At 42.7% G+C, this 13,966-nt stretch overlaps 1 protein-coding gene across 2 annotated transcripts in view; it reads left to right on the forward strand.

Annotated features, from left to right (window-relative positions):
- The window catches only part of RUNX2 (RUNX family transcription factor 2), a 113,577-nt gene that overhangs the window by 72,160 nt on the left and 27,451 nt on the right, over nt 1–13,966 (forward strand). For both annotated transcript variants that reach the window (XM_030555247.1, XM_030555248.1), the window contains one exon: nt 5,213–5,374. In XM_030555247.1, the coding sequence (XP_030411107.1) occupies nt 5,213–5,374 (162 nt within the window). The remainder of the gene's footprint in view (nt 1–5,212; nt 5,375–13,966) is intronic.

Consider the following 13,966-nt stretch of genomic DNA (forward strand, 5'->3'; position numbering starts at 1 on the left):
TGACAGCAGAATTGGGACATTGATTTTTAATTTTGTACAGTCCATCCAACATTTGAATAATTTCTAAATGCCCTTGTTTTTCCAAGAATCCACTAAGATGCATACAGTAGACCATGGAAGCAATGGTCAAATAGTATGTAAATCTACCAACCGTAACTGTGAATGTGGCCTAGGAACAAAATAATATGCAATATTTGATATTTTCTGCTTCACAGAAACTTACCTGGCAGTGCAAACAGGAAGTAGCTGTCTGCGTATTAGTTTAGACCTCACCCTGGCTGACTTGTTTCAGCCGATCTGTGCATGAAGTTTAGGAGTATATGCATGCAATGCCCTGTTGTGAATGACTGACGAAAGCAGCACTTTTCTTCACACCCACACAGGCAGAACAAAAATGTTTACAAAAGGAGGATTGCTATTAGTAATCACTCCAAATTTTGAAGTGCAGAAATATGATAGCCCTGAACGCCTGGCTTTGGTCATCTCACTGTGCTCTGCCTTTCTTCAGTGTTTGCATATTGCCATCAAGACAGGTGGGTGGGTTATTCCTCCCCACCCCCCCATTCAGTATGCTTTTTTAATTTTCTTGTATTCTGGGGATTCCTTTAGGCAGAGGCATACTCCCTCTGGTTAACAGCTCTGGGACTTCTCATATGTTCTAGGCTTTTAACAATTGGAAAGATGCTGCAGTTGTAACCACCTATGATCTTTCATGTGACAATGCAAAGCTTCTGGCCCTCAGACACCCAGAAGCTGCCTGATCACCTGGAAAATCTCACAAGCTCCCTGGTGAGAGCTAACGAGCATCTGCTTCTTGTACAGAAGGCAGAAAAAGCTTCCCACTAATGTGCTCAAAGGCCATTGTATATATTTCACCACTGCATACTAAATACCCCGTGTATCCAGTCTAAGTGCTCACTCAGCACACAAGCAACAAAAGAGGAACTCTTAAAAACTTCCTTGCGATTCCCTCTTAAGTTCCTGTGCCTAGCTTTGCCACATGTCCCAGAAAACATCAATCTGGGAGCAAACTCTGGGGTATGAATATGCTCCGTGAGGCTTGGAGGGGCAGGGTTTCCTCTCTATATATGGCTCTGTTTTCAGTACAGACTGTGGCATATGTGGAAAAAACCCCAAACAAACAAGATTGTTTGATCTCTTGTGCCGTAAGTTCCTGCTCCAGTGGCATTTGGGGGTAGCTGTGTTAGGGCTTGTCTACAGTACAGGTTACGCTGGCATAACTTATGTCGCTTGGGGTGTGAATAAGCCACCCTCAGAGTGATGTAAGTTACACCAGCCTAACCGCGGGTTTGGAAAGCACCATGTCAGCAGGAGAGTGTCTCCCTCTCGTTTCACAGAGGTGGTTTCATTAGGCCAATGGAAGAGCTCTCTCCCGTCGGCATAGAGAGTCTTCACCCAACGTGCTGCATCAGCGCAGCTGTAGCGCTTCTAGTGTAGACTAGCCCCTAGTGCCACAGACTGTTGCATCGTGGGTCCCCAGCTGGCCGGCTGTCTGCAGGACTAACAGCTGTTTCTGTAATTTGTGCACTGAATTTCCCATTTAGCCTGGTTAGTGAGCGCATTCAGCCCAGCTTGAGGAGATGCATGCAATTTACCATTCGGCTTTGCACGTAATCTTTGACAGGCAGCACGAGTGCAGCTCCCCCCACCCAGCCCTCTGCACATGCACACACAAACACCTGCTGTTCTTAACGAGGTGGCATTGCTTTGAGCGCTTCTGCTCACAGAAGCTAGAAACTTCAGTTTCCTGTTTGTTAACAGGCCAAGCCCAGTGAACAAAGCCAGCCAGCCACAGGGCAAGATTCTCCACCCTGCCCCAATGGTGACCTCAGCCTTGACTTACGGTGCAGAAGTCTCATGACGATCCATTCTGGCGCAGCCCTGATTTCCTCCCAAGCAGTCACCCTCAGCTGCAGTAGGAACTTTTCTATCAACAGTTGCTTGGGTTTGGTTTGGTTTCAGTTTTTTCTTTTCAATTGCTTCCTTTTCTAATCAGTGATGAACTGGGCCCACATTTCTCCGCAGAGCTCAAACTGAACTTACTTTCACTCTCATTTGAGAAGTGGTCACGTTTGAATATGTGTCCACTGAGTCAGAGGTGACATGGCGGGGGCGTGGCAACACCCGGGGTCATGTATCCCCCCAGTTTGCTGCTTGGCTTGTACTGAGCATGCTCCCTTGCTTTGCTGAAGCTGCTCCCCTCACTGTATGCCCCCTATGATCGGCAGGCATGGATCTTCTCTGCACTGAGCTATCTGGACCAAGAGGCCCCAACCAAAATCAGGGCCCCACTGTGCTAGCTACATAGTAAGAAACAGTCTGTGCACCAAAGAGCTTACTAACTAAGCAGGCAAGATAAAGAATAGGAGAAAGAGTATTCTGGGGAACTCAGGCAGAGAAAGATTAAGTGACTTGTGCCCAAGGTCACATCAGGAGTTGGTGGCCAGGGGTGCTGAAAACATTTGTATAGTGGGGGTGCTGAGAGCCATTGAACCAAACTGTAAACCCTGCATATGATGGAAACAACTTCAGGCCGGGAGGGGCGGCAGCACCCCTTGTTCCAGCACCTGTGTCTGTAGCAAATCCAGGATTGAACCCAGATCTCCTGAGCCCCAGTCCAGTGCTTTAACCAAAAGAGAGTCCCTCCTCTCTATTCTAAAATAATTTTTGCTTTTAAAACTCATACTGTTACAATGGTGATTTGCTGAAATCAAGTATCAAATATAAGAATTTGTTTACATGACCCTAAAGCCTTTATTCTTATTTTCAGATGGAATGAGCCAAAGAGGCTGTATTTAGATCTAGGGTTAGGCTAGATTTCAGGGTCCCAGGCCAAATGAGGACTAGGATATGAGTTCAAGGTATGATGGTGCACAAATATGACAAGAACTTCTGCTCCCATGAGACTTCTACCATTCTGAATGGCAGAAATCCCATGAGAGCAACTTATGCATGAGAGTCTCATTGTCTTGGGCCCAACTCCTGTGAGAACATCCATTCTTAGGATATTTCTTCCATATTCGAAATGGAAATTAAGCCCCTTCCAGTCTGAGATGTGGCCTAGAATCAAAACCATAAGGGACAGTCGTTTGGATCCAAAGACTGGGATTGAAAACCTCCTGGAATTTGAAAGCGTTTGGATGGGAGGTTCTGGTCCTGACCCATCATTAATTTTAATATTGTTTTGCCACTGTGCATAAGCTTTCCCACCACACCCCCACAGTTTACGATTGCTTACTATTAATTGAGTAGTAGATTACAGTACTGGTATGAGGCAGGGAGAAGTGTCAGTATCAGGTTAACAACAGCCAGTCATATCTGAAGTTGTGCCAATCTATACAGCCCTAGCCTTGAAATTGTTAAAACAAAGAAGTTAATTACATTTAACGATCAACTGTCCTTCAGATTTCTGAGGAGAATTTATGTTAACCATTTATATTATTCAACTCTAATATAAACTGCAAACCAAAGGAAAATCCTTTTAAAATTAAATTGGAAAGGGTTTTTTTGGTTGTATCTGTATAGTTATTTTGCTTCAAGGAAGTATCTGCTTTCCAGACATCTCTTCAAACAAATCATGTCTAAACAGAAAAAATAAACAAGAAATAGCTGACACTACAAGGTTTTGCCATGTGGAAGAGCAGAAAGAGGGTTTTGTTTTGTTTTTTTAAAGATGAATTTCCTGAAGAAAAAAAATGGGGAGGGGATTGCTTATTCCATTCAGATTTCGTGATTCTGTCAACAAAGTGGAGCCTTAAGACACTGCTCAAATGTAGCAACTTCTTGAGGTAAACTGGGATTGATTTGCTACTTTGGAAATAGTAGAGAGAATTTGGTTATGTTGCAGTAGGTACAGGGCCGGCGCTTCCATTTAGGCGACCTAGGCAATCGCCTAGGGTGCCAGGATTATTGGGGGGTGGCATTTTGCCAGGGGGACTGCAGGTGGCTCCAGTTGACCTGCCGCAGGCGTGCCTGTGGAGGGTCCGCTGGTCCCGCAGCTCTGGTGGACCTGCCGCAGGTGTTCCTCCGGACGGTCCGCTGGTCCCGCGGCTTCGGTGGACCTCCCGCAGGTCCACCGAAGCCGCGTGAGCTGCGGCAGGTCCACCGGAGCCGTGTGAGCTGCACGCGGGGTGGCAAAATGGCCGTGCGCCTAGGGTGCCATAAACACTGGCGCCGGTCCTGAGTAGGTATAAAGCAATCTAGAGGCAGCAGTGCATATAGTTCTCTTACGTACCACCTAGCTTACTAAACAAACTCTCTTAGCTAGGAAATGCTGTTGGGTTTTCACCAATGTAAAAGAAAAAATAAATGTTGATGAGTAATTCCTCCTGTCAGCAGTGAATCACTGGTTATTGACTAAAAGCAAAATTGTTTACAAAACCTAGTAATAGGAAAATAAAACTGCCCACCCTCTTCTCTCACCCAATGCAGCCCACCAGAACTTCAGTGGAAAAGAGAATCTGCATGCCCTTGAATCATTCCCTCCAAGGCAAGCTGTAAAAATTAGAAAAGTCATAATTAACTTTCAATGGTTACCCCAAGCCGTTCAGTTTCAGATTATATTTATGGTGATTATAGGTAATCAGGCTTGAATGCAAACATGATATTTTTTGGACAGATGCTAATAGGATTAATGACGTTTTTCTTCTTGGATCACTTTCTCAGTGCTGAAAATGCTTCTGTTTAATGTTGAAACTGGATAACAACTTGACAGTGTGGCCATCAACTTTTAGTTCTCCTTCCCTCCCCAAAAAGCCAGTTTTAAGTTCAGCTGCAGCATTAAAAAAAAGAAAAGAAAAAGAAAAGCAACCGCAAAAAAAAAGCCACACTGGGGATGTTATCAGAGCCCTGAGCTGCTGGTGGAATGCTTTATTAGGACTGGACAAGAGAGTATGGGAATTTATGGAACACTGGCCACATCATTTTAAATTCTGCTTGCTACTGCTTTAGAAATTCAGAGGAAGTACTTTGTTCTGCACTGTGCATTTCCCGCCATATTATTTTCCAAGGTGAAAAACTCAGAGTCAGGGAGAAGGGAAGGGTGCTGGGAGTTCTGGTTTGTCAGGCAGTCTCAGTCTTCATGATATCCATGTGCTTAGATTCTATAATAACACTCTCATTGATGAAGCTGCTGGTGTCCCTAAATCTTTTCATTTCTTTTTTAATTTTCTCTTTTTGTTTTGTTTTTTAGACCCCAGACAGGCACAATCATCCCCTCCATGGTCATATGACCAGTCTTACCCATCCTACTTGAGCCAGATGACTTCACCATCCATTCATTCCACAACTCCCCTGTCCTCTTCACGAGGCACAGGCCTTCCTGCCATCACCGATGTGCCCAGACGCCTCTCAGGTAAAGACCATGCTTCAGCTAAAATACTTATGCAGACAGGAACAGGAAAGGTTGAGGCTGCTTATGCAGAAGCTATCTGCCCTCAAGTGCAGCTTTGCAGCAAAAGTGAAGATCTGTCTGTGGTACCAGAGTTTCTGCACTGTGAAGAGGTCAAAATTTCTTTCTTTTTAAGGTTTTGATCTACAAATTAAAGTGCTACTGTGTTATTTTGAGCATGTAGTTTGAGTGTCTGAAGGTCCATTTCAGGTCAGGTTATCTTTAACTGTCTGATTCAACTACTGAATCACGCTATTTTCAACAGGGGGCCATCTGTTGTGAAGCAACTAGGATAATTTCTCTGTATTTTTGATATTTTAATTTTTTTTACTTATATCTCCTAAATTAGATTTGGCTTACTGGCAAGGGCCTCTGTTTCTTTAATATTTAGGTTTAAGGCTCACTCCTGCTTATTTCAATTCAGTAGCTCAAGATAGCCAATTCTCTTATTTATGTGTTATTAAGATCTCTATCAGAAACTGGTTGAATCACTTCAGGGTACAGAGCAGTCCTGGGAATACTGGACAGATTGTGCTTTGGAATGATGAAGGAGAGAGGAAATCTTTTTAGGCACATGCACTAGACAGAACTGACGCTTATTATCAAACAAATATGCATGCAGCCATGTAGTTCAAGTGGTCACAAAGGTAAATTCAGATGTGTAAAATAAGCCAGTTGCCCCATTATAACATACAACATGGAACGGCTGAAAATCGCCTTGTATATTTTGTTATTCTGGGGAACCGTGTCTTAGCCGGAGAATTAAAATTCTAAACAGACAGGTGTGGAAATATTGGAGAGGTATCTGCCAAAAGCATGTGTAATATAAAGAAAACCTTTACAATTCATTAGTAAAGCATGAAGAATTGGTCTTATTCTATTTTTCCATGTTTGTAAGACACTGTTACAGTCTCAGATTCTAGCCCCATACACCTGTTTGACTTGCAGCCAGGTGAATTTCTTTCTGTCTTTTTTTCTCCCTTCTACAAAGCTCAGAGCGCTGTAAACGCTACTCACTTTACTGAGCTGCATCATGGACAAACTGAATGTCAGCCAACAGGCATGTAGGATTTGATTAGTTTAGACTCCTTTATTTCTTTCATCTTGGAGTGGGGAAGCTTTGTTTCTCAAACAAATAGCAGCAGAGATCTCTCTGGCCCTAGTGCTCTCTGGGTTTTCAGAGAATGTCGCATTTCCATATGGGTCAACAGTTCTGGCAAAGCCCGACAGGCCCTTCTGGCCTTTCCTTGTGATGCTCATTTAGTTTAAAAACAAAATTAACTTTATTTTGAAGAAATGATGTGTTTGGCTTTAGATTGATTTCCTCTTTAGTTTGAGTCTCTTGATGGTCTGCACAGCTCTGTGTGGTCATAGACTCATAGACTCTAGGACTGGAAGGGACCTCGAGAGGTCATCGAGTCCAGTCCCCTGCCCTCATGGCAGGACCAAATACTGTTTAGACCATCCCTAATAGACATTTATCTAACCTACTCTTAAATATCTCCAGAGATGGAGATTCCACAACTTCCCTAGGCAATCTATTCCAGTGTTTAACTACCCTGACAGTTAGGAACTTTTTCCTAATGTCCAACCTAAATCTCCCTTGCTGCAGTTTAAGCCCATTGCTTCTTGTTCCATCATTGGAGGCTAAGGTGAACAAGTTTTCTCCCTCCTCCCGATGACACCCTTTTAGATACCTGAAAACTGCCATCATGTCCCCTCTCAGTCTTCTCTTTTCCAAACTAAACGGTCAAAGCAGTTATTTTTGCAATTTTGCCCCCAGCAATACCTACAGGGAAAGGCCCAGACCTGGACTGACACATCAGTGTAAGTTACTTGCCTGTGTGTATTCAAACGTGAGTGCCTAGCATGCGGGGCGCTCGTATAATGGCTAAAAGACCTAACTATGTACATCATAAGGCCATATGCAGTACTTTTCTATTTTATTCCACAGCAAGCTGTCCCCACTTCTCCTGGCCTTCATCTTTTGGTGAACAACCTCTCTCCCTCTGTTTTTGTCTTTTCCAAACATAGGAAGCTGGCTTTGTCACTTAGTTCTGAATCTACCAAAGAGGATTTTGATCTGCCACAAATATCTGAGACTGTCCGCAATACTGCATGTTAACTCACTGACTGCCAGTGGCTTTTGGTTGAGGACTAGGTCTGACTCTCAGACAGCAAGGAGACATATTGTAGCACCATTTGAAAACTCTGGCACCCTGCTTGCATGCCCCTACAGTGCAGCAAATTCCACTGCACTGTGGCAAACGAGTGAGGGCTGGATCTGGCCCATATTGTTTATAATGTGTGGAGTGGAATCTTAAAGTGTGGTTTTGTGACTGCAAAAATTGCCACCTTCTTACCCAAGAGGTGTGATTTCCTTGGGTGTATTCCAGCTTCTATTTGCTGGCTTTTGCGAACAAAATAAGTTGTACTGTTTTTTACTCCTCAGCCCAGCGGAACCAACACAGCTCTGGGAGGGGAGTTTGAGTCTAGTCCTTCTCACACATTGTCAACAAAATTGTTAACTAAGTCCCAACCTTGGGGCCTCAGTCACACTTGTCCAACCACACAGAAGGGTGAGATAAGAAAAGATGGTTTGGTGGATAGAGCACTGCACTGGGATTCAAGAGAATTGGCCTCAATTCCTGTCCCAGCCACAAATTCCCTGTATTACCATGGGCAGGTCTGTTAATCTAGTCTGTGCCTCATTTTGCCATCTGTAGAATGGGGCTAATGCGTCCCAATGAGATGGGGGTATAAAATCGCTAATGATTGCACAGTGCTCAAATATAATGGTTTGTCCCTCAGCACTAATATAGACAGACAGAAACACTTGTGCAACACCACTGAATGCAGTGGGAATGCACAGGTGTAGCTGACCACAAAAACTGGACTGCACTTCATTACTGACGAAGGGATATCAGAAGGAAAGAATCTAGCTCGAGTCTGCTGGTCTGGCAGTTACAACAACCAACGTATCACTTGTAAACTGAGAAAACTGGATCCTCATCCATTTGATCCATTTTTAGAGAGTCATTTTTCAGAGTAGAACCAGGTTTTTTAGAAGAAAAATTACATTCCTGGGAGCACGAAAAAACTTCAGGCACCCTCCTGCATGAGGGAGGAATTACTTTATTTAGAACCAAAGCATTACAAGGCCTCGAAGAGAAAAATAATTGTTTCTCAGTATAATGGCAGAGAAATATACAAGGTTATTTTAATGAATGCCTATTGCTTATTAACAAATGGGAAGACAAATAGTAATACTTCAGATTCAGGCCTCACATGCCACATAGACCGATATTTAAGCTTGGTGAGAAGGTGTTGGGTACCACATGCCAGCCAACACATTTGAAGGGTATGTCTACCCAACAGCTGGTGTAATTCACAGCACAAGTAGACATACACATGCTCACTCTGCTGGAGCTAATGCCTAAAAGTAGCAATGTGGCCGCACTGGTGCAGACAGCGACTCAGGCTAACTGCCCAAGTACCATCCTGCAGACCACACGAGGACGTTTAGAATCAAGGCCTTCAGCAATTGCAGGCTTTGGCCAATAAATGTTAACAGAGTAGTAAGATTAATACACAAGAACTTAGTCATGAAACATTTACGGTACCTGACACAAAAGCAAGGAAGTAAGTAAGCCAACTAACAGTACAAACCACAGGCACACCCATCCGTCACTTCACCCTGCCATACCACAGCTACCATACCTCACAGATCATAAACTTAACTCTGTCTGCTGGGGGATGCTAGCCTTCCAGCACCCCTTTTTACCAGCATATCCCCTACAACACACCAGACTACTGCTCAGCCTTCCCGTCTTCAGCACACTATCCCTCTTAGCATTGTGAACTGTAGCAGTTTGATGTGTGGCCTCAGTCTCCGGACCTAGAGAATGATGGGAAATGGCATCTATTCTGAATTTCTCTGAGATTTTATGCCTCACCCTCTGCTGATAGATAAACTTTCATTTTTTTAAAAACAGAGGCGAAAAGACTCTTAAAACCTGTGTATTTCTTTTTAAAACTACCTATTGTACAAAATCCACTCAAGATTCTCCTATTTGCCAATTTTTGGAAAGGTTGATACTGTTTCTCTTAAAAGATACCTGACAAAAAGCAGGGACAAATTTTAGCTAGAGCCCAGTTTCACACAGTCCTTATTAAAAATGTATGAACAGAAGTCAGACAAAAACTACTGAGAATGGGCATAAAAACTGATGCTGAAATTTTGCATTGAAGGGTCACCTGCCTGTAAAGAAAAAAAAATGTATGTCCCATTTTAAGCCCATTTCAGAATTTAGACCTTAGTTCCTGCTGTACCACTGGGCAGACTAGTTCCTCCACTAATGATGGTTACTTGCTAGTTGTGGTATGTCTTCCCAGGTAACACCAGCACATTCAATCTCCTCTGTCACTGCCTTCTGCCAGTTCTTCCTTGGCCACCTCACTTTCTTTTCCCTCTCTTAGGTACATCAGGGGTAAGGTTGGGTTAGTCACTACTAACTATATGGCTTTTTCACTCCCCCGAGCAACATAGCTGGGTCCATTTAGCTCTTTAGTGTAGACCTGGCCTTACTCTTTTTTTTAAATGAAAACTCAGGCTCAAGAGCAAGTGAGAGGTTTGTCTGTTTCCCCACTTCTCCTGGCTAGTCCTTTGCACACCTCACTTTGGGAAACACTGAGCTGAACAGACAAAGGGAACTTCTGAAAGCTCAAGGGATTCTATAAGTAGAACCGTAGAAAGGTACAAATATCGGGCTGGGATCTCAAGAAGTCATCAGGTCCAGCCCCCTGCTCTGTGGCAGGACCCAGTGAACCGAGATCATCCCTGAAAGGTGTTTGTCTAACCTGTTCTTAACAACATCCAGTGGCAGGAATTCTACAACCTAGCTTGGAAGCTTATTCCAGAGCTTAACTAGCCTTGTAGTTAGAAAGTTTTTTCTAATGTCTAACCTACATCTTCCTTGCTGCAGATTAAGCCCATTGCTTCTTCTTGTACCTTCAGTGGACATGGAGGACAATTGATCACTGTCCTCTTTATAGCAACCCTTTACATTTTTGAATACTGTTATTAGTCTCCCACCTTCCACTGCCCCCAGAGTCTTCTTTTCTCAAGAGAGAGATGCCCAGTTTTTTAAATATTTCCTCATAGGTCAGGTTTTCTAAACCATTGGTCATTTTTGTTGCTCTCCTCTGCAATCTCTCCAGTTTGTCAACATCTTTCCTAAAGTGTGGTGCCCAGAACTGGATGCAGTACTCCTGCTGAGGCCTCACCAGTGATGAGTAGAGGGGGACAGTTACCTCCCATGTCTTAAAAATGACACTCCTGTTAATACACCCCAGAATGATAATAGCCTTTTTTTGCAGCTGCGTCACATTGTTGACTCATATTCAGTTTGTGATCCGCTATAACCCTGAGATTGTTTTCAACAGTACAACCACCTAGCTAGTTATTCCCCATTTTGTAGTTGTGCATTTGATTTTTTCCTTCCTAAGTGATATATTTGCATTTGTCTTTATTGAATTTCATCTTGTTGAATTCAAACCAATTCTGCAATTTGTCACTCATTTTAAATTCTAATCCTATCCTTCAAAATGCTTTCAAGCCCTCCCAACTTGGTGTCGTCTGCAAATTTTATAAGCATATTCTCCACTCCATTATATAAGACATAAATGAAAATATTGTCTAGTACCAGACTCAGGACTAACCACAGCAGGATCCCACTAGATATGTCTCCCAGTTTGACAGCAAACCAATGAACGATTGTACTCAAAGAGTAATTATCAACTAGTTGCAGACCCACCTTATAATAATTTTTTCTAGACCACATTTCCTAGTTTGCTTACGAGACTGTCACATGGGACTCAAAAGCTTTACTAAAAATCAAGATAAATTTGTGCTGTTCAGAAACAACTCTGTCATTTGCAGTTTGTGCCTAAACCTGTGACTCATCATATTTTTTTTAAATGGCACTATTTATTTTGCAAACCACAGTTTGTCCATTTTTAGCCTCCTGCCCATTTAATCCCACCTAAGCATTATAGCCCCTTGGCACTGGCATGTAGAACATCAATAGGAGCTTCTCTCTACCGTGGAATCTCTCATTGGAGCTATTGTCCAGAAGCTGGGTTGCATGATCCCTGCCTTTAGGATATAGGCCAAATTTTTCAAATGTGGGTGGCCTAAAATTAGGCAACTACATCCGTATTTAGACATTGAAATAAATGTCCTGATTTTCAGAACCCAATTGAATTGAAGGACCCAATCCTTGTCCTTACTAAAACCCCATTTAATGTATTTTAAATTACTGTTGAGAAAGGAAATAAACAGGATAAATTGGGGCAGAGGGAAAGAGTTTTTATTTCAGAAGTTTAGGATTTGTAAACAACAGAAAAGAAAGAAACAAGTGGTACTTGAAGTGGAATGAATTTGTTGCTGATACAGACAGGAAATAGCACACTCAAATATATGGGTATGTAGAGATATATTTTTATCTGAGTTTTTTTGCAATGTGTTTTCTATTTAGGAAGTGTATCTAGATTTGCATCTGTTTCCAGAACTTGCTGCTAACAGTTAATAATGATGCCAAAACATACTTTAGTTTCAGCTTGAGACCAAATGATATTCATTTTTTGATTACTAATTTAGCATCTGATATTAATTAAGGATATTTTCCATAAGTGCCAGGCCTTTTCTGAACAGCTAATTAAAATTATATGAACATAAACCGGAATAAGATCTCATAGTCTGAACATTTTTGTAATGATTATTCTTACCAGCCTCTACTGGCTTTTGTAAATAGAATGGTAACTACTTGTAAGGACAATAGAGCAGCCAGAGTCCAGAAATGTAAAGGACCTTATCCTGCAACCCTTAGTTATGAGAGTAGTATCACTAAAGTCAATGAACTACTCATGCGATGGCTCTAGGATTGGGCCCTCTTAGCTCTTGTATATAGGCACATGTCCATGTCTGTGACCTCCTAGTGATTGACACTGTAGGCCTGATCCTGTGCAGAACTGAGCTACACTTAGGGTACATCCACACTACCCGCCAGATCGGCAAGTAGCGATCGATCTATCGGGGATCAATTTATCGCGTCTCCTCTGGACGCGATAAATTGATCCCCGAACCTGCTCCCTGTCGACTCCAGAACTCCACCGGGCGAGAGGCGGAAGCGGAGTCGATGGGGGAACCACGGCCATCGATCCCACGCCATGAAGATGGGAGGTAAATCGATCTAAGATACGTTGAGTTCGGCTACACTATTCTCGTAGCTGAAGTTGCGTATCTTAGATCGATCCCCCCCCCCCAGTGTAGACCAGGGCTAAGCGACACTTCCTTCCATTAAATTTAGCAGAACCGAGAGGGTGCTCAGCACCACAGGAGAGGCAGACAGCACTTTGTAAGAATACGCTGAAGACAACGCTCTTGTCTCCAAAACCTTAACACTCTAAAAGGCACAACTCTGCAACCCTGACTCACATGCAGTAATGCCAACTCAATAAATCAAATCCTCTCTTGATGTAAACTGGTGCAACTCCACTGACTTTCAGTGCAATTTTACCCATTGACACCAGTGCAAAATCAGCAAAGAATCCTGTGGCACCTTATAGACTAACAGACGTTTTGGAGCATGAGCTTTCGTGGGTGAATACCCACTTCCTCAGACACCAGTGCAAAATGTGATCTTTTATGAAGGTTCCAGAATTGGAGTCTAACAAACCATCCTAATACCCTTCTGAGATAGGTGGGCTAGTATTTTTTATCCCCATTTTATAGATGGGGCAAGTGAAGAACCATAGAGACTAGACACTCTCTCTCCCCCTGATTCAGAGTAGAACTTTTCAGTTGAAAAGCAAAACTGGAAAGGTGTTGGCTGAGAGATTAAAAAGAATGACTGATATTTGTGATAGAAATGGAAGATAAGAGCTGAGACAATGATTCACACTTCCTCTGGCAGAAAAAAGGACAGAACCTCGTCAGAGAGGAAGATAGGAGGGTACAGATGGAGGAGAATACCCCAAACTTCATTTTAAAAGAGCAAGAGTAATAGGAGAGAAGTGTTTTACACAGAAAAAGGGAGATCCTCTATGCCTAATAATATAGGTTTTAGGGCTGACACAAAAGGAAGAGTCAGGAGGAAGATAAAAGCAGGTGATGGCCTTTTGCTGGTCACTTGTGACTAGATCCACTCTACAGTGGGTGCAGAGTTTTTTAATTCTGCAGACATTCTAGTAAGTACTAAATGCAAAATTATTAGCATTTTTGAAAAGCGAAGGGTTTTAGCAGCAATGGATTCTAGGGAGAAAATTGCAGTTGAGACCAGTTTAATATTTGGAACCTTTATGTTTATTACTGCAGAGACTGAGATACAGGAGAGAGGTGTGTAAAAGAACCAGTTTCTGCAGTGGGTCTTAGGGATATAACAGAAGCTATAGAAAAAATTAAGATTAGAGTTAAAATCAGACTAGAGAGCCAAATTCAACAATTTAATTTGCCAAAAGGCCAGAGCAGTGCTGTGCAAAACGGTTCTACGCAGA

The sequence above is a fragment of the Gopherus evgoodei genome, chromosome 3 (genome assembly GCF_007399415.2).
Source record: "Gopherus evgoodei ecotype Sinaloan lineage chromosome 3, rGopEvg1_v1.p, whole genome shotgun sequence".
Classification (NCBI taxonomy): Eukaryota; Metazoa; Chordata; order Testudines; family Testudinidae; genus Gopherus; species Gopherus evgoodei.